At 53.4% G+C, this 21,117-nt stretch overlaps 1 protein-coding gene across 1 annotated transcript; it reads left to right on the forward strand.

Annotated features, from left to right (window-relative positions):
• Positions 1-3,026: 3,026 nt before the first annotated feature.
• LOC132085532 (SLA class II histocompatibility antigen, DQ haplotype C beta chain-like) lies at positions 3,027-20,958 on the forward strand. The gene is made up of 8 exons (XM_059491002.1): positions 3,027-3,120; positions 3,509-3,778; positions 4,378-4,662; positions 5,250-5,397; positions 17,064-17,192; positions 18,383-18,447; positions 18,820-19,089; positions 20,804-20,958. Exons 1-8 carry the CDS (start codon positions 3,036-3,038, stop codon positions 20,956-20,958), a joined length of 1,407 nt encoding a protein of 468 aa, XP_059346985.1. The 5' UTR covers positions 3,027-3,035.
• The last annotated feature ends 159 nt before the right edge of the window (positions 20,959-21,117 follow it).

Raw genomic sequence — 21,117 nt, forward strand, 5'->3', positions numbered from 1 at the left:
TGAAAGTGAAGATGAAACTCACAGGAAAATATTGGCTCAGGTATTTCCTGTGTTGTGGGCTTCTGACATACCAGGGAGAGCAAAGAATGCACCACCAGTGCAAATTAGGCTTGAATAAGGAAAACAATCAGTTATGGTCAAGCAGTACCCTTTGAGAAAGGAAGACAAGCGAAGGGATTAGCCCAGTAATTGAAAATTTTTTACAGATAGGGCTATTAAAGGACTATCAGTCTGAGTTCAATACTCCTATTCTACTTGTTAAAAAGCTTGATGGATCATACCAAATAGTACAATATTTAAGAGCTTTTAATAAGATAACTGAGGATTTTTAACCAGTGGTTGCCAACCCCTACAGTCTGATAAATCATTTAACATGTGAACTACATGGTTTAACATGGTTTACTGTTTTGGATTTAAAAGATGCTTTATTTTGCCTTCCTCTCCATGAGGCCAGCCAGAAAAGTTTTGCATTTGAGTGGGAAAACACCAAACTGGATGCAAAACCCAGCTAACATGGTCAGTTCTACCTCAAGGTTTTTAAGAACTCTCCCTTGATATTTGAAGAACAACTAGCAAAAGCTCTGGAATCCTGGGAAGCTCCATCAGAAGGACAGCTGTTACAGCATGTGGACAACCTTCTGGTAGCTACCAAAACTCAAGAGGCATGTATAGAGTGGATGGTAAGTCTCTTCAACTTTTTGGGCCTACAGAGTATCGAGTGTCCCAGAAGAAAGCCCAGATGGTGAAGCAAACAGTTGTGTATTTGGGCTATGAGGTTAGTGCCAGATAAAGAACTTTAGGACGGGATCTCGGGGAAGCAATATGCCAGACCCCAATGCCCCAGACAGTAAAAGAACTGAGAACCTTTTTGGGCATGACTGGGTGGTGCAGGCTGTGGGTTTATAATTACAGACTGTTAGTCAAACCCCTGTATGCCTTGATTACAGAAGGGAACAGAGACTTTCAATGGACAAAAGAAGCAACATGAGCCTTCAGCCAGCTGAAGAAGGCCCCTGTGTAAGCTCCAGCCCTGGGACTTCCAGATGTGAGTAACCCATTCTTTCTTCTTGTTTTCTCACGAAAGGCAGAGAATTGCTTTGGGAATGCTGGCACAAGATGTGGGCCCATACCGCAGGGCAGTCGCCTGCCTCTCTAAGCAGCTGGATGCAGCGGCTAAGGGGTGGCCAGGATGCCCCAGAGCTGTTGTGGCAGTGGCAGTGAACATCCAGGAAGCACACAAGTTCACCCTGGGCCAGAAGATGACAGTACTGGTGTCCCACACAGTGTCTGCAGTGCTGGAAGTAAAGGGGGGACATTGGCTCCCCCCACAGAGATTCCTGAAATACCAAGCCAGAATGGGGGAACAGGATGATGCAGAAATTGTGGTAACTAACATTGTAAACCCAGCTTCTTTCCTCAGGGGTTGTACGGGAGAACCTGTGATCCATGACTGCCTGGAGACCATCAAAGCTACCTACTCCAGAGACCCAGATCTCTGAAGGACATCCTTCTCAAGGACACTGAGACCTGGTTCACTGATGGAAGCAGCTCCATCATCAGTGGAAAAAGGCATGCCAGGTATGCAGTTACCACAAGCCAAGAGGTAATAGAGTCTGGATCATTACCAACCAACACCTCGGCACAGGAGGCTGAAATAATTGCCTTAACCCGGGCTTTAGAGCTGGCAAAAGGAAAGAAAATCAATATTTACACAGACTCAAGGTATGCATTTGGGGTAGTCCATGCACATGGAGCCATCTGGAAGGAAAGAGGACTGTTGAACTCACAAGCAAAAAGCATTAAACATGCACAAGAGATAATAAAACAGTTGGAGACAATCCAGCTACCTGAAAAGGTGACCATCATGCACATCAAGGCACACCAAAAAGTGAGCTCTGATTTGGAGAAAGGAAATGAGCTGGCAGACAGAGAGGCAAAAGAACCAGCTAATGGTGAGGTAATTGTTGAGACAGTTGAGGCAGCCTCAATCCCAGATGGACAAATTTCTATGGAAAGTAAGCCAAAGTACAGTAAAAAATACTTGTGTGGCACGTAAGGTCTGACAATTTAATATCTAGCAGTTGTTTACTTTTAAAAATTAATATTCTTGCCTTGTGGGCATTCTGTTTGTTAATAAACTGTTGGAGTTTTTTTCAGTTTCATCTATGAACCTTCAATTCCTGTTGGTGGAAAGGGATTATTGGAACTCTGTAGAGGGGACAACACTCACCCCAGAGTGTCCTCTTTTAAATCATCTCTCAAGCTGAGACACCCTACAAGTGCTTGGAATGTGGAATGAGCTCCAGTCAGAGCTCCCACCTGATCCACCACCAGGAGATCCAAAGCAAGGAACATCCCTGCTGGGGCTTGGGATGTGGGAAGAGCTTCATATGGAAGTCTGACCTGGTTACCCATCATAGGATCCACCTCAGGGAATGGCCCTACAAATGCTTGGAATTCGGGCAGAGCTTCCAGTAAGAACTCCCACCTCATCAAGGTCAACAAGATCCACACCGGGCAATGGCGCTGTGGGTGTGGGGAGTGTGGGAACGGCTTCAGCCCGAGCTCCCAGCTCGTCACCTGCCAGTGCATCCACACCAGGGAGAGTCCCTGCAGGTGTCCCGAGCGCGGGATCTCCAGTGACCCCGCGGTGCAGAGCCCTGGTGATCCGTGGCCCTGGCGATCCCCGTTGGGTGGGGGGAAGGTGGTGGAGAGATTTCTTTCTCTTCTCCTTGTGCTGCTGTGATTTGGTTGATAATAAATTTACTCCCTGTGCCCAGGCTGGGTCTGTTGCGCCCGTGCCGGTTCTCGGAGCGGGATCTCTCCCGATTTTTCTTCCAGCCCCGGGGCCTCTCCTCAGCCGTTCACAGAGCTAATCAGAGCGCGCCGCGCTGATGACTCCCCGGTCGCCGGGCGGTCCCACAGCGCCCAGAGCTCCTCACCTGGACTCCACCCGCGCTCCGCCTCGCCCCCAGACTCCACCGCGAGGGGAATTTGGGCAGGGGGGAGGTGCCAGAGCCTGCCCGGCCCCGGCCATGGGGCGAGGGGCGGCAGCCGGGGCCCTGCTGGTGGCACTGGTGGTGCTGGGAGCCCCCCCGGCTGCGGGCGCGGAGCTCTCGGGTGAGCGGGGGGCGGGAAGGGAAGGGAAGGGAAGGGAAGGGAAGGGAAGGGAAGGGAAGGGAAGGGAAGGGAAGGGAAGGGAAGGGAAGGGAAGGGAAGGGACGGTGGGAACGGTGGGGCGTGGAGGGAAAAGGGGGAGGTGGGACCCTCAAATTGATGTGGGGAGTCTTGCTGGCGACCGAGGAGTTATGAAAAAGAGGGAGGAAAATACGGAGAAGAGTGGGAAAGAGGAAGAGGGGCCGCGGGAACAAAGGGCCTACAAGGGGTGGCACGTGGGGCACACGGGGCGCAGAGTGTGGATCCGGGGTTGCCTCTGAGATCTTGGTTTGCTGTGGGGTGCTGGGGGCTGCTGGAGGGGCACCCTCTGACCTGTGTCCTGCACACATAGGAGTGTTCCAGGAGATGGTTAAGTCCGAGTGTCACTTCATTAACGGCACCGAGCGGGTGAGGTTCGTGAAGAGGTTCATCTACAACCGGGAGCAGTACGTGCACTTCGACAGCGACGTGGGGCACTTTGTGGGGGACACCCCATATGGCGAGGAGGTTGCCAGGCACTGGAACAGCGACCCGGAATGGATGGAGCACAGACGGGATTCAGTGGACAGGCACTGCCGACACAACTACCAGTTGTCCACCCCGTTCCTCGTGGAGCGCCAAGGTGAGCCTGGGGCAGAGCGCGTCCCTTCGGACCTGCCCTGCCAATGACCCTGGAGCCCCTCAAACCTCTCTGGGAACAACCCCAGACATGTCAGCCCTTCCTGTGCCCATTCCCCTGGGCTCTTGCCCACCCTGCAGTGTCCCGGAGCTCTCCCTATCTCTCCCAGTCCATCCCAGTCTCTCCCAGTCCATCCCAGACTCTCCCAGTGCCCCCCGCGTGTCCATCTCGACGGCCCGTGGAGCTGCTCCAGCCAATCAGAGCACGTCTCTCTGATGACTCATCAGTTGCCGGGCAGACCCGCAGCCCCCAGTGCTCCGCGCTGGACTCGGCCTCCCAGTGCCGCGCGCGCCATTCCCAGTTCATCCCAGTGCCACAGAAATCCCTCCCAGTACCAGGCACTTCCTTCCCGGTCCCTCTCAGTTCATTCCCATTCCATTCCCAATCCTTCTCGGTCCACTCTCAGACTTCCATCCTCTCTCCCAGTGCCTTCCCCAGGATTCTCCAACCCCCTCCCAGACCCTCTTAGTGTTACCCGAGTCCTTCCCCGTGTCTCCCATTTTACCCGCATTTTATCCCAGTGTCTCTCCACACTCTCCCAGTGCCCCCCAGCGTGTCCATCTCGCTGGTGCCCCCATCGAGCTCCCAGCCCGGCCCCGGCCGCCTGCTCTGCTCCGTGATGGATTTCTACCCTGCTGCCATCCAGGTGAGGTGGTTCCAGGGCCAGCAGGAGCTCTCGGAGCACGTGGTGGCCACCGACGTGGTCCCCAACGGGGACTGGACCTACCAGCTGCTGGTGCTGCTGGAAACGCCGCCCCGGCGCGGGCTCAGCTACAGCTGCCAGGTGGAGCACGTCAGCCTGGAGCAGCCCCTGAGGCGGCACTGGGGTACGGCCCGGCCCCCAAAGTGCCAGGGGCAGCGGGGGAGGCATTGTGGGGGCTGAGAGGGGAGTTGGTGGTAGCTGGGATTAATTGGGAGGGATTTTGAGGGAGGCAGAGGGTACCTGGGAGAAGGGTTTGGATGGCCTGGGAGGGCAGAGAAGAGTTTTGGAGGATGCTGGGAAGACTGGGATGCAGTTAAGGGTTTCCTGGTGGCTTCTGAAAGGGAACATCCTGGTGGTGCTTGATGTAACTGGGAGTCTGATGGAGCTGGAGGGGCTGGAAGCAGGTTGGGGATGTAGAAACGGGGCTGGGGTGAGGGTTGAGTGTGCTTCAGTCTACTGGCAGTGATGTTGGTGAGTGCTGGTGGGACTGGGAAAAGGTTTGGGGGATCATTGGAAGATGAGTGTCAACTGGGAGGGGGTTTGGGGTCCTGGAAGGATGGGGAGGGAACTTGGGTGGTACTGGGGAGGTTGGATGGGGATAGGAAAGAGGTCTTGTGGTCCTGGGTGGGCTGGAGGGGTATGAGGGTGCTGGGAGGGGCTCAGGGTGTCGGTGAGAGGTTTTGTGGGCGCTGAGCCCTGCGGACCCCCCAGAGATGCCGCCGGACGCCGCCCGCAGCAAGATGCTGACGGGCATCGGGGGCTTCGCCTTGGGCTTCGTCTTCCTGGCGCTGGGGCTCGGCTTCTCCCTGTGCAGGAAGGTGAGGGGGGGTCCCGAGGGTCGTGTCCCCCCTCCCCCTGGGTGTGTGCGCTCCCGCCGGGGCCCCCAGCCCTGTGTCACCCCCTTTTCTCTGCCCACAGAGCTCCTGAGCCGGCGGCGGCCGCAGCCCCTCCCCGTGGGCTCGGGCCTGGCCGGGACCCCCCGCTCCGTCCCCGCTCCGCTGATTTTGGGGGGGTCCCGTGTCCCCCCCAGCCCCGCTGGCGCTCTGTCCCCGCCCAGCTGCTCCCAGTGCTCCCAATAAAGCTTCCCAGTTCACCCTGATCCCATTTATGAGGGAGCTGTGTGGAGGAATTCTGGGGGAACCCACAGGGGTACTGTGATGGGAGGGGGCAGAATCAGCCCCGAGATGGATCAGGAATGGGCTGACAGTGGGGGTGACCCCAGCCAGCAGCCAGTGCTGTGGGGGCTGTGGGGCACAGGGGGTGGGAATGAGGGATCCAGGAGGGTGCCTTGAGCCCCCAGCCTGCTGTAGGGTGGTGGGGTCTCTTGGGGCTGAGGGGAGGCACCCCCTCACCTGTCTCCTTTCCCACACAGGTGTGTTCCATTTTTGGGGAAAAGCCCACTGTCACTTCCCCAATGGCAACAGCTGGGTGAAGTTTGTGGACAAGGAACATCCACAAGTGGGAGTAATTTGGGCTCAGGAGATACCCCAAAGTTTTGAGGTGGGATTGAGTTGTTTGGAGGTGGAGTTGAGCCATTTTCAGTGGGATGGAGTCGTTTAGAGGCCCCACCCATCGCTCTGGGCTTTTGGGGAGCAGAGCTGTGAGGGACTGGAATGTCCCGGGTTAATGGCTGGAACTATGGCAGAGGCAGAGGGGGCTCTGCTGGCCACGGGCGTGGGCAGTGCCCGGGGCACGGGGGGTGAACAGCCAGCCCCCGACGGGACGGGCTGGGCTGGAGCCAGGGAAGGGCTGAGGCCGATCAGCAGCAGCTGCTGCCAGGCGGGACAGGGCCGGCCATGGAGAGACAGGGAAGGCTGATGCAGTGATCAGAATCCCATTTTGTTGAGGGATTCAAACGCATATATACTGTTTCAGGGAGACTAGTAATGTGTCCTTCAATGATTAGGTTAAAATCAAATACACAAACATATGTATATAACAACATCTCCTCCTTGCAGAGTTTAATGGGTTTTTGTTTTTCCGGTAAACCCGTTTGATTGAATCTTCTTGCAATCCAGGTCTAATTTTCAAAGTTCCATTTGTTTTTCCCAAGGCAGCCTGTTATCCAATCTCTTATGTTAACCAGGTCCAAAGTCCATCATCTGTGTTGGAGAATTTTGCTCAGAAATGTCTTAAAAGGCAGCTGTGAGGAGCAAATTCTCACAGCCTGTTTCTGTAAACAGCTAAGTTCTCAAGCCTGTCTTCAATAACATGGAGGCCTTGAGAACTTTTATAACAGGGTGAGAAAATAAATCTTGGATTCAATAACAAACCACAAGTATTGAAAAAAAAAGGAGGGATTAGTGTTTGCTCTGTAGCCTATCGTGAGCTCGAGTTTTGCAATATGTATGATCTTAATTAACACGGTTATAAAAACGTGCCTTTTGGATCAATAAAGCTGGAGTTCGATGCTGATCAATAAGGATGGGTCGTCTCCCTTCGCTTTCAACAATCTGTCTTGTGTCCCCCAATGTTCCAACAGGACAGGGCTTTGGAGCAGGGCAGTGCCCTCCCTGACACAACTGGCTCAGCTCTGGGAGCTCCCCGGGGAAGGCCCGGGACATTCACACAGAGGGCTGCAGGTTTGCATCCCTTCCCATGGCCACACCTGGCTCAGCTGCGCTGCCGGGAGAGGCAGGGCCGCATCTCAGAAGGGGCCATGAACCATCAGAGCACTGGGATCCGCAGCGTGGCATCCGACAGTGTAAAACTCCCGCCAGAGGAGGGAGCTGGGCATTCACCCAACCTGAACCTGTGCTGACTCACAGAACTTGGTGTTTCTGGGGCTTTTCCTGCCCCCAAGGGATCCATCCTGGGACCATCACTTAGACCAAAGACAAGGACATTGCACCAATTTATTTTTGTTGCTGGATCCAGAGGTGGTGTCTGTGTGTATCTTTCTACTCTTATGCTTACTTTCTTTTCCCTTATAAGTTTTCCTAAGTGTTATTTTCATGCTTCTATATTGCTAGAGATGGTAATCGAAAAGGGTTCCAAACCTGCTCTACATGGCAAAGAAACTGTTCTAAAACAAACCCAACAGACATATATTTACAAACACGGATCAATGACTGTTGTTTCACTTTGATCTGTGCCAGGTATCCATGAACCAGAACCTGGGTTACCCTCGCCTTCGGGAGTGGATGAGGACAGGAGCCAAACATGGGGGAAGCTTCTGGAAGCTCCTCACAGAAGCCATCCCTGGAGCACCCCTGTTTCCAGCACCTGATCACACAAACCCAATACAGTCCCAGCATGGATTACCAGGAACATGGGTCACCAGGTCTCTGCCCAGTGAGGCTCGCTGTGGATCATCCAGCATGGCTCTTCCAATGGGCAATGGAGTTGGAGCAGCGTTTGAAGCCCTTCCCAAATCGGGGCACTCACAGGGGTTCTCTTTCCAGTGAATCCATTGGTGTAAGGTCAAGGCAGAGCTCTTGGGTGAAGCTTTTCCCACAGTCAGGACACTGCTAGGGCCAGTGTGGATGTTCTGGTGGTGAATCAGGTGGGAGCTCTGGCTGCAGCTCCTCCCGCACTCCCCACACTGGCAGAGCCATTCCCTGGAGGGCAGGCGCTGGTGGCTGGTGAGGTTAGAGTGGTCACTGAAGCTCTTCACACATTCCCTACACCTGTAGGGCAGCTCTCCCATGTGAATTATCCCATGGTGGGTTGATGGGGTCTCTGGTGTCAAGATAACCTCGAGGTGTGAGGAAGTCTCTTTTTCTCAGCTCCAAGACTGAAGACAGGATTCCTTGGCTCTCATTCTCAAGGTTGTTTATTTTTTATTATTTATAAAATTTTTTCTCTGACTTGCTGAGATCTGTGTGTACATTATTTACAATAATTTTCTACTAGTTATCACCTCTGTTAGACAGTTTGCCTCTACTCTAAATCAATCTAAAAGTGCTACTATCACAGCAGAAGATGGAGGCAAAGAAGAAGGAGGAGAAAGACTGGACATGCTCAGATTTTTCTATATCTTGCTTCCTGAACCCCCATTCTGAAAACCTCAAAATTCTACATTTTTCACTCAGTGATAAATTTACTAACATTTTACTCAAACCTTTGTGGCTTGTAACTCCTCGCACAAATTTGGTAAGTGCTTCTATGGGTTAAAATCGAAGGCACAGGTGTCTTTGACTCCGTGCCAAGGTCTCTGAGCCTCCAGGGCAGTTGGAGCAATTTCTTGGGTTCCAACAATGAATCAGACAGGAGCTCTGGCTAAAGCTCTTCCCACATTCCAAGCTCTTCGAGGGCCGTTCGCCCATGTGGCTTTTGTGGTGCCAGATCAGGTAGCAGCTCCATCTGAAGCTCTTGCCACGTTCCAAGCGCCTGTAGCACACGTCCCCAGTGTGAAACCATTCAAGGACCACCAGGTCCGAGCTCTGGATGAAGCTTTGGCCACCTTCCTGATACAGGATAGGTCTTTCCTCCTTGGAGCACTGTGGGCTGTGTTTGGAGATGCTCCTCATGGGACGCCACTGTAGCTTCTCCTCCTCAGTGCCATGGAGTCACTCAAAATGGCCTTTCCACAAGGTTCTGATGCAGGGATTTGTCCTCCCTGGTCTCTGTCAGTGCCTCGAGAAGGAGAGAGAGGAGAGAAAGGAGAGGAATAAAGGAGGGAGGGATGGGATGGGATGGGATGGGATGGGATGGGATGGGATGGGATGGGATGGGATGGGATGGGATGGGATGGGATGGGATGGGATGGGATGGGATTTGCCTCCGTGCCAGAGGGAAGGGAAAGGACATCCCCCAAATCCATCCCTGTCAGGACAACGTTGGTTGTCCTGCAGCTGGGGGCGATGCTGGGCTGGGAGGTGGAGTAGAGGAGAGGGGGAAAGGGGCAGTGACTTCCTCCTCACCTGCCTGGGTGCCCTGTCTGGTGTCTCCACTTTGGTTTCCCTCTGTCTGGCCTGCTGGGGGTCTCGTGTGTATTGGTGATCCTCCATCTCCACGGTTCCTCACTTTCAGGACTGCTGGGGGTCCTGGGAATCCCTGGGTTCAGCCTTCTCCGGATCTCTCCTTCTCCCTCACTGAGCTTTGCCCCTCTCTGGGCTGTCAGGGGTCCCTCAGTTCCAGTATTGCCTTATTGTGGCAATGGTCCCCTGAACAATTAACATTGGTCCCCTGGAGTAATTAACATTGACTCCATGATTGCAAAAGGCTTTATTAATCAATTGCTTTATTAATCTATACTACAATATACAATACTCTAAGGAAACTTGTAACCCTTACTGACTGTCCAAAACAGCTTTAACCTAATTGGTCAATCGATCCAAACACCATCCAGTGTCCAGTTAAGAAACCACCCTTTGGTAAGCAATCTCCATAACACATTCCACACGTGCACAACAAAAAGTGCAGCAATTGGAGATAAGAATTGTTTCTCATTCTCTTCTCTGAACTTTCTCACAGCTTCTCACAGCTTCCCAGGAAAATCCTGGGAGAGAGCAATGTCTCTCTCTGTTCGGAGGATTTGTGATTACCACATTGCCTCTCTCAGTTTTCCTCTCTCCTGGCCTTCCCCCAGCCCTGGCTCTCCTGAGGAGTCCCCAGAGAGGGAGCTCCTGCTCCCCCTGCCCTGCTGCTGGCTGATCACCTCGCAGCTCCAGGGATTCCACATCCCCTGCCATCCCCATGGCTGCAGCCACCAGGAGCCCCCAGACCAAGAACACCTCTGGAATTCCCTCAGTATCCCCCGAGGGGCATTTGCAGATCAGCTTTGGAGTTCTGCAAAATCCAGATATTGCCTCACATAAAACAAATCCTGAGAGACACCCCCCGTTCCCCCTGGATATCTGAGGCAAGAGGGGGGATGATGCCCCCAGGCTGGGGAGGGCTGCAGATGTGGGGAGCCGTGGATCCATGAGCTCCCTGCTATTCCTCCTCCCCTTCCTCCTCCTCCCTAATTCCATCTCCCTTTCCTCCTATTTCAATTAGTACAATTACAACTCAATAATACAATTCTACTTCTCCAAGGCCCGTGGGTGTCTTTCACAGCTACGGACTGGAGCAAAGATCAAGATTTCAGACACAATGGGGTGGAAACTCCTCAAAAAAATTCTCTTCCACCAACCCAACTCCATGGATATTCACACAGTGCCAACATGTAAATACTTTTGTTTTGGCCTTAATTTTCTTGTGATTCCTCTTCATCCCTTTAAAACACCTGAAAGGGGGTTAAAAATAAATAAGTTGAAAAAAGACACGTAAAACCCTCCCATTTTACTACTTTTTGGGGAGAACTTGGAGTTCAGGGGGATGTTCCAGGGGATCTGGGGATTCCGTGGGCATGTAGGGGTGTCTTCTGCATCGGTGTGCACAGCAAAACCAAGAGTGATTGACCAATCATCTTAAAACAACACAATCACACTGAAAATGGCTCCATGCCCCCCCAAAATCTCTTGATACAAACCCCAAATGGCTTAATTCCACTTTCAAAGCATCTTAATTTGAGTGGAGCCTCTGGACAAAGTTTGGGCAGACACAGGGTTTCTCCCCAGCATGGATCCTTCAGTGGAAGATCAAGTCCATGCTCTGGCCAAAGCTTTTCCCACAGGAGACCAGTCCCTTTCCATGGTGAATCCTTGGGTGGAGCTGAGGCTGGAGCTGCTCCAACACTCAGGGCAGTGTGAGGTCACTCGAGGGTGGGTGATGGATCAGGCTGTGTAAGGACCCGAGGAGCAGAGCTGCGCATCTCAAACACTGCCAAGGCCGCAGAAGGGTTTGCCGTGAGATGAGCACACAAAGGAGGAACAGGAAGGTGCTGACTCCAGGCCTGGCAGAGGCGAGATCTGGGTGGCACATGCCGGGAAATGCATGCCCACAGAAATTCCCACTGTGGCAAAGTGCATAAAGAAGCAACTGCTCATATGAACATCACTGGTCAAACAAAGTTCACCCCAAGTTATGGACACAATGGCAGCTGCCACCACCAATGACTGCTGAATTCTCCCTCCCCTCTCCCCTCCTGCCCTCCCCTGGTAGTCTGATATTCCTCAGTGGGTACCTGGCACCTGGAATGTAGGTAAGATCAGGGTGGGACAATTGTCCAGGTGTTATCTCAGGCCTGGGGGAGGTTCACAAAGCTGGGGGAGGAGAATGGATCGCTGAGACTGGACACAAGGATTGCAGAATTCATAGGCCACCAGGAAAGCCCAGTCCAGCAACTGTGTGTAATCAGCTCTGACTGGGTCAAAGGGAACTCTGGCAGAGGCAGACAGTGACCACCAACGCCAAAACCAACCCACTCCCAAGAAAAGAAACTCTGAGCAGAAGGACTAACAAATGCAGCCTTCCTAATGAATTTCTGTTCTGCCAGTTGATGGGGTCAGCACAAAAGACACAACTTTAAGAAGTAAGCATAATTTTCTATAGTTCAAAAGAGCAAAGAATTAAAAAAGGATAAGTAATGCACCAAATAATTAGTCCAAAAGATTGCCTGTAGTGATTAATAAAGATCCTTGAATGACTGACCCCATGGGAAGGTGACCCACATGGCAGCAGTTTGGGGAGGACTGTTGCCCCTGTGATGGACTCACGTTGCAGCAGTTTGCAGACAGCTGTTGCCCATGGGATGGACTCACTCTGGAGAAGTTTATGGAGAACTGTCTCCTGTGGCAGGGACCCCACAGCACAGCAGAGGAACAACTCCTCTCCCTGAGCAGAAGCCACATATGATGAACTGACTGTAATCCCCATTCCCCGTCTCCCTGTGCTGCTGGGATAGAGCTGGGAAGGAGGGAGGGCTGTGGGGAAGATGGTTTTAAGGGCTTATTTTATTTGTTATCCTGCTCTGATTCTGTTAGTTCATTTCATATCTCAAAACTGAGCCTGTTTTGCCTGTGACGGTGCTTGGTGAGAGATGAGTCTCCCGGTGCTTATCTCAACCCATGAACCCTTTGTTACATATTTCCTCTCCCCTGTCTGACTGTGGAGAGGAGTGAGTAAGTGGCTTTTGTGGGTGTGTGGCATCTGGTCAGCACCAACCCACAACATTTGGGTTCCCCCCAAAACCTGGTCAGGGCTCAAGAAGGAACCAGGGGAGTTGGCTTTGATGATGTGCCTCCAAACAAGGCCACATATCTGATTTCATTACTTTAACTTCCCCTAAACATGGAAAGATAAATACACTTGTATCGCATTACATATTTCACTAATGATCATTGATATTTCAATGATGCAAGTATCATATACTGCAGATGCAAGTATCATATAAAGTTTGGTTGGAAGGTTCATCTGGAGATTAACTTTCGCGCAGGGCCTGCTGTTCAGGCCTCAATGCTTCAATTTCCAATGTCAGTCCCCATCCTGGTAGAAGTTTTCCCCTCCGTTCATCCAGGTGCCCAAAGACCACCAGCCAGGCATCTTCCCAGTGTGGATCATGTGGAACATAGGTCACCAGGTTTTCACCCAACACGGACCACCAGGAATGTGGATCACCATGTTTTTTCACAATATGGGTCACTGTGGATAATGCAACATGGGTCCTCTGGTGGGTGATAAAATTGGAGCAGGAGATAAAACTCTTCCTGTAGTCAGGGCACTTGTAGGGCTTCCCCTACTCATGGGTCCATTGGGGTGAAATCAAGGTAGAGCTGTAGGAGAAACTCTTCCCATACTCAGGACACTCGTGGAGCTGTTCCTCACTGTGGATCTTCTGGTGGTAGATCAGGTGGGATCTGAAGCTGAATCTCTTTCTGCAGCTGGGGCACTGGTAGGGCCGATCCCCAGTCTGGACAAGCTGGTGAGAGAGAGGAGGCTGGAACTCTGGCTGAAGCTCTTCCTACGTTCCCTGCACTTGTAGGGCTGCTCTCCAGTGTGCAGGCTCCGGTGGATGATGAGGTTAGAGTCATCACTGAAGTCCTTCCCACATTTCAGGCACTTGTGTGGCTGTTCCCACGTGTGGATCTTCTGGTGGCAGATCAGATGGGATCTCTGGCTGAAGCTCTTTTCCATATTCCAAGCACCTGTAGTGCTTCTCACCAATATGATGCTGCTTGTAGACCACCAGGTGTGAGTTCTGGCTGAAGCTCCAGCTGCCTTCCTGGCACAGGGTGGTTTTTTCCTCCTTGGAGCACCCTGGGCTGCATTTGGAGCCCTTCCTCATGGGATATCTCTGGGGTTTTTCCTCCCCGTTGGACTCCTGCGCTGTGGAGGCGCTCAAAACGGCCTCTTCCACAATGTTCTACCAGGGGGATTCCTCCACCCTGGTGTCTGCCTGCAGCTCAGTGCCTGAGGAGAGGAAGGACAAGGAGAGGATGGGATTTGCCTCTGTGCCAGAGGGGAGGGGAAGGACTTCCCTCAAATCCATCTCCAGAACTCACCAGGGATTCTGTGTCAACACAAACCTCCAAAACCTCCAGACCAAAAACCCCTCCTGTGAGAAAAGAAGGGCACCAGTGAGTTTTTCAAGAAGCAAGAGCACACACAGCTGACTGTGCTTGTGAATGAGCAGCTGCTGGATTTTTGCAATTCCCTTCAGTGGGCACAAAAGCCCGTTGCTCTGCTGCTTCGTTCTTCGCCTTCTGTGATCTGCACAGGACTGAAGCTGAGCGAGGTTATTCAGCTTTGCCACTTTTCAGCATCTGCGCTACACGTGTGCACTGTGACATCTTTCGGGATCTTTGACCTTTGCCAGGCTGTAGTGTGCCCACTGGTACAAACACATTTCCATGGTCTCCTGACTTTGGGGTTCTGGGGGTCTCCCCTATGCAGGATGCTGGGGGTCCTGCATGCATTTAAAGTTAGATCTCTACAGGGTCCCCAGTGTCTTCAGGCTGTGTGTGCTCCTGGCAGTTTCAGGTGTCTTCCCTCTATGGTCTTCCCACTTTGGGGTTTTTGAGGCTCCCCTTCTCTGGGCTGCTTGGGGGTACGATGGGTCCAGGTGGTTCCCCTTCTCTGAGATCCAGCTTATGAATGCCCAGGGTTTGGGGCATCCCAGGGGTTCTTTTTCTCCTGACTGTGTCCCAGGGATCCTCCTTCCCTCTGCTGTTGGGGGTCCTGGCTTCCCTCCTGTGTTGGTTTTCTCTCCTCCTATCGAGACTGCCTTGGGTCCTCCCTCTTAGGATCCTGATTTCAGGGCCCTGGGGCTCCTCCCTCTTTCTCCTGCCCCTCCAACCTTCTGGGGGTCCCCCAGCACCAGCTGGGCCCCTCTCCCCACACCGGGGATTCCGTGTTTCCCCCTAGCCTGGCTCTCCCCGAGGTCTCCAATACTGCTGTCCTTGCCAGCACCCCTCCATGCTTCCCCATGGCTCTGGGAACCCTGCACTGCACCACCCATTGCAGGGACACCCAGTATCTCACTAAGGAGCATTTACAGCTCAGCCTTGAAGTCCTGCAAGCTGAAAATATCCTACTCTGCTCAAAAAAGAGTCCCAGGGACGCCCCAAGATATTTGGGCCGAGCTCCTCTTCTCCAGTTACCTGCGAAACGCAGGGAGAGAGAAACCCCAGCGGCAAGCTGGGCTGCAGAAACAGTGACCACCTCCTTTTCCCTCTTCCTCCTCCTTGTCTCTCCCTACTCCTCCTCTTCCTCCTTCTTAATCCCGCTTTTTTTCTCCTTCTTTGTCCATTCTTTCTCTCGCTCCTTCTCCATCCTTTCTCCTCCTCCCCCCACAACCAATACGAACACTGCCTGGAGCAGCTCCTGCCCTTGGATGTTTGCAGAGCTGTTCTCTTGGGCTCCAATGTTTTAAGGTCACTTAAAGAATTGCCAGGAAACCCATCAGCAAAACCAGGCCTCATATGAAAATGACCCTACAACAAAGTTCCTTGGCAAGGTTCACTCTGACACTTACTGAATGCTTAAAGCACTCTGAGAAACAGCAAAAATCAATCAATCCAAACTGAAATAAACCCAGAACCATTTTACTGGATGGGGGCGGAGAGGATGGGACAGAGGAGCAGGGGAGAGAAAAGGATAGAAAAAGGTAGTGATAAAAGGGAATATGGAAGATTCCACTGCTGAGTAACAAGGGTCAGAGCTGACACCTGTGCAGAACTGAGCCTGGATTTCAACAGTTTAGGCTTAAAGGCCCAATAGCACTTAACTGAACAGCACTTAACTGAAACTTAATCACTAACTTCACACAGAATTTATTACACCACAACAGGAACATCCCCACAGGCCCGAATCTTCCCACAGGAGCAGGGCAGAGCCTTGAGGAGGAGCGGGGGGCTCAGCCCAGCACCATTCGGGGCTGCCCTGGGGGCAGCAGACAGGAGAGTTCCCAGCTCACAGAGGCCCCAGAGCTCCAAGGGGGCAACGTGGAGCCGGTGCTCAGAGACAGAGACACACTCCAGAGCTGCAAGTGGCAATAGTAGAGAGAGCTTTATTGTTTGAACCCAGCTTCATACAGGGGGTTTGAAAATGGCCCAGTCTAAACCGCTCATTGGTCTGATCTTAACACCTCTCAGTTCTCTGAGCAGTGAGATGTCTGCAGCTTGGGGTGCAGGTGTGACTGGGTGAAATTGCCCAATAAAGCCAGCTTGTACTGTAACTCACTCACTCAGGGCTGCTGTTTATAGGGCCCAAGGGATGGGCTTTATTCACAGACATTGTCCATCCTGGCCCAAGCTCAGGCTGGTGACTTTCTGGGAAAGGTTGAGAACTAAAATATGATCCCATTTGGGATGTTACTCAGGCAAAAAAAAAAAAGGTTTCCAAGGCTGTTAGTTAATAAGCAGGAGCTTTTTGGAGAGCACCAGTCCCTGGAGCAGATAGTGCTTGTGGTAAGCGCCAAAGAAGCTGAGCCCAGGGTTTGATCATCAAGGCCATGGCCTAAATCGCATTTCTCAGATCATGCTTTGGCTTGGGGAAGGGTGGACGGACTCTTCCCTGAGTGTATCCACTGATGCTTCACGAAATCTGAGCTGCTCCAAAACCTCTTTCCTCGTTTCCCACACTTGTAAGGCCATTCTCATGTGCTGGTAGGCAGCGAAGGCGGAGGGAGGTGTCCCTGCCACAGTGCCTGAGCTGCTCCTTGGTGCAGGTGCTCCTGCCCGTGAACCTCACCTGCTCAGGGTCCTTCAGGGAGTGGCACTTGGCCTTTCCCACCCTCTGAACACCCCTCTGTGGGCAGAGGAAGGTCAGTGGCACCTCAATGCCCAGCAAGCCCCTGCGCCCCACAGCAGGTTGGGGGCTCAAGAGGCCACCCCTGCCCCCTTTCTCACACCCACTCTGCCACGTGCCCGCCGCAGCACCGGCTGCTGAGTGGGGGGAACCCCCCAATGGACGGAGGGCTGGGAAACCCCCAGAGTGGATCTACCCCCTCAGAGACCCCCAGAACCGCTCTGGGGATTAAGCAATGAGGAACACGAAGGAACCCCCATGAGAGTATGTTTGCACTGACCCACCACCTCTTGTACCCCCTCCACAGCCCCAGTTCCCCTCCGATCAGTTTGGGGGTGCCCTACCCTCTCTCTTGCTCCTTTTGGGGATCCCTCCCATATTTCCCCCCTCTTCCCCCATTTTCCCATCATGTCCAGCTCCCCCGCTGACCTGAGAGCTCCTGGGCCACAGCCAAAGGGATAGAGAAGGAGAAAGCAGGAGGAGGAAGAGGAGAGGGGAGAGGAGGTATCTCATGCATTCACCGTTCACTGCAACTGCAGCCCCTCCGCCCCAGGAGGACTGGCCCCTCACATCCCTCAGGTGAGCAGGGACAGGGAGATTGTCTCAGGTATCTTGGGCAGTCCCCAGGAGCGTTGTTTTTGGGGGGCATCCTGTGGCTGCTGCCTGGTGCTGGCCAGGGGTGTGGAACGCTGGTTTGGGGACTCCCCGGGAGAGCCGAATGTGGGAAAGCCTGGGACCCCTGGGGAGGGGAAAATGGAAATGGGCAGCACTGGAACTGTGGGACCCCTGGGGAGGGGAAAATGGAAATGGGCAGCACTGGAACTGTGGGACCCCTGGGGAGGGGAAAATGGAAATGGGCAGCACTGGAACTGTGGGACCTCTGGCAGACTGGAGGTGGGGGTAATACGGATCGGGGAGAGCCCCGGGTACCCCGGAACTCGGAATGGGGGGCCGGGAGAGGAGGGAGCCCAACAGCACAGGGGGGCACAGAGCTCCCTGAAGCGTAGGCTGGGAAAAGGGAGAGTCTGAAGAGGGACAATTCCTGGGACTGCCAGCAGGCTTGAGACAGGGAACCCCTAATGCACGTGGGACCTTCAGCAGCTCAGGCAGGGGGAGCCCCAAGAACCTCAAAGTGGAGAGATCAGAGATGGGTTTTGGGCTGAATCTTGGTGTTTTGAAAATCTCTGTGGGCACAAGATGCCCAGTGACTTCTAGAGATAGACTTGGGCAGGAGGAACCTCCAACCCAACATGCTCACACCTTGTTTAACCTCCCAAAAAAGGATTTCTTATTCCAAAACTTGGCCTCCTTGGAGGAGGAGGCTACAAGGAAGAGGAATGTAGGAACGCAACCAGCTAGGATGAATAGTGGTTTAGCCTCAGTGGCATATACAGGAGGCATCAACCCTAGACCATGGAAAACAGGATACTGAAAGAGAGCTATCTGGTCAGGTCATGGTGAGAAGAGTGTGGTCATGGGAGTTAGTATGTTGATGGTATGTTAATGGAACTATTCTGCATTAAGTCATGTTCTTGTTCTCAGTTGGTTCAGGACCTGTCACATGTAAGGTCATGCTCCGAGTTAGTGTTGCTGATGGGACCCCTGCCCTCAGAGTACCCCTATATATTGTTACTGTTACCCCTGCTCTGTCACTGGATCTTAACCCTCAGATCCTGTGGTTTCTGTGTTTGTTATTTTGCTCTTAAAGTCCTCTATTTTTCAGGCAAATCCATTGTTCCCGTCCCTCTGTTTTGCCACATTGTCCCCAGCTGGACTGGACTCGGGGCTGCAGTGAGCCTGACTGCGATAGAGGAAGATGGCCCAGGACACCCAGGCAAGTCAGGAGGAAGTCACTGCCCCTTTTCCCTGCTCTGTCTTTTAGCTGAAAATTGCCCTGGGCTGCAGGACAACCCCTCTGCTGATGCTGTTCTGTTGGGGATGGATTGAGGGATCTCCTTCCCCTTCCCTCTGCCATGGAGGAAAACACCATCCTCTCTTTGTCCTTCCTCCCCCGGGCACTGAGCTGTGGACAGAGACCAGGGAGAACAAATCCTTGCCACAGAACCTCATGGAAGATGCATTTTGAGCAGCTTCATGGCGCAGGAATCCACTGGGGAGGAAAAGCCCCAGAGATCCCACACGAGGAGGGGCTGCAAACCCAGCCCGGGGAGCTGAGAGGAGGAAAGACCCTCCCTGTGCTTGGAAGGCGGCCAGAACTTCAGCCAGAGCTCTGACCTGGGGGTCCAGCAGCATATTCACACCAAAGAGAAACCCTCATCCACCAGTGGGTGCACACGGGGAAATGGCCCCGAGCGTGAGGAACGTGGGAAGCGCTTCACTCAGAGCTCCACCCTCATCCTCCACCAGAAGATCCACGCAGGGAAATGGCTCTACAGGTGTTTGGAATGTGGGAAGAGCTTCAGTGACCGCTCTCACCACCCCAGCCACCAGAAGGTCCCCACTGGGGAATGGCCCTGTGAGTGTCCCAAGAGGGAAGAGCTTCAACTGGAGCTCCCACCTCATCACCCAGAGCGATGCCTTGACCTCACACCACTGGTCCCACGTGTAAGGGAAGCCCTGCAAGTGCCCTGACTGCGGGAAGAGCTTTGTCCAACTTTATCACCCATCAGAGGACAAATATTGGATGATCCATGGTGACCCCCATTGGGCAGAGACCCAGTGGTCTACACTGGAAAAAGATATGTTGACCAATTTTCCTGCTGAACCACATTGGGCAGAGACCTGTTTACCCACATTCCAAGTGATCCACATTGGGAAGACAACTGGCTAGTGATGTCCACATCCTCCTTGTTGCCCACAGGCACCCTGATGAATGCAGGGGAAGGAACATCCATTAGAATGCAGACCAACATTGGAAATTCATTGGGCAGAGCAGTCTTGTTGACTTTAGACCCCAAAAAATCTCACCAGCAGCCACCACTCATTTCTTCAGGAGGCATCAAGCAAAACTGGATGATCTTTGAGGTCTTTTGCAACCAAGAGGTCTTTTTAATTTAATTGTTCTAATTCCTTATGGCCCACAGGCATCTTCCACAGACAAGTGGTGATGGATTGGTGCAAACACCTAACTATTCAAATCAAAGTCTGCAAAAAGGGCTCTTCCCACCCAAACAGGCCAGCTACAGAGATACTCACAGGACACCAACGCGCAAATCCTTCTGTTTGGGCCTTCATTTTCTTTTGAGCAATTTTAATCTCTTACAAACAGATGAAATTTGGACTAAAATAAAGGAATTAAACAAAGATCTTCAAGCCCCAACTATTTCAATTTGATTTAAAGGAGAATTTGGGATTTAGGGGGATAATCCGGAGGATTTGGGGATTTTTATGGAGATTTGGGGTTGTTTTCCTCAAAAATAGGGCTGCTCATGCCAGGTGATTGGGGTGTGCCAACAGTATGTGTCCCTGTACTGGAGTACCTGAGCCCATCTCTTCTCCAGTAATTCCAGTTGGGTGTTCCAGTACTGGGCCTGGGTGTTCCCATATGGGGTATCCCCTCAAAGTGCCCAAATCGCTGTTGAACTGCTGGAGCTGCTTTAGGTTACAGATGTTCTTGTCCATGAACCTCACCCACTCAGGGCCGTTCAGGAAGTGACTCTGGCCTTTTCCCATCCACAGGAACACCACTGTGCGGGCAAGGGGATGCACCCCCCTACCCCCACCACCCCACATCAGGCTGGAAGCTCAGGGGGCCCTCTGGACTCCCCTTTCCAGCCCCCAGTCTGCCCCATTGCCGCTGCAGCACCAGCTGCTGTGTGAGGGAAGTCCCCATTTGCTCCTGAGGGATGGACAGGGGGATTGGGTGTGGATCTCACTCCCCCTCAGAGCGCCAGGGAATCGCTGCAGAGATCAATGACGGGGGACGCGAAAGGTCCCGCACTGGGAACCCTTTTCCCACTGTCCCACCTTCCCTTTCGTGTCCTCTCAAACATCTTTCAGTTCCCCCCTACTCCTGTCTCCCTGCTCAACCCGCACCCGGGGGGGCTCCCAGCACCACCAGTAGGGCCCCAGCTGCCGCCCCATGGCCGGGGCCGGGCCGGGAGCAGCAGCCCCAAAGCAGCCGCGCTGCGCTGGGAGCGCCCGTCCGGAGCGGTTTGGAGTGCGGGGGCATCAGCCGTGCCCGGGCAGGGCCGGGCCCCGTCTCAGCCGCCCCCTCCATGTGGGGACAGCTCGGGGCCCCCCGGCGCCCTCCACGTGTTCCCTTCCCAAATTCCCTGGCAGGGAGCGCTGGGGCTGGGGGCCACAGCTGGAGCCCCGGCTGAGCGCTGCGGGTCTGCGGGACACTGCCAGCACCGAGCGCTCTGCTGGGCTGGGCGCTGCCTGAGGGACGGGGCTGCAGCAAGGGGGGACACCCTGCTCCAGGGGGGATGTCCAGGGACCCTCAGAGGCCTCTACCAACTCCCTCCGGCGGGCTGACCCCGACCGGGTGCAAGGTGCCACCAGAACTGCTTTGTCCCTGCCCTCTGCACATGGACAGGGGAAA

Source organism: Ammospiza nelsoni, chromosome 31, assembly GCF_027579445.1.
Source record: "Ammospiza nelsoni isolate bAmmNel1 chromosome 31, bAmmNel1.pri, whole genome shotgun sequence".
In the NCBI taxonomy this organism is placed as follows: Eukaryota; Metazoa; Chordata; class Aves; order Passeriformes; family Passerellidae; genus Ammospiza; species Ammospiza nelsoni.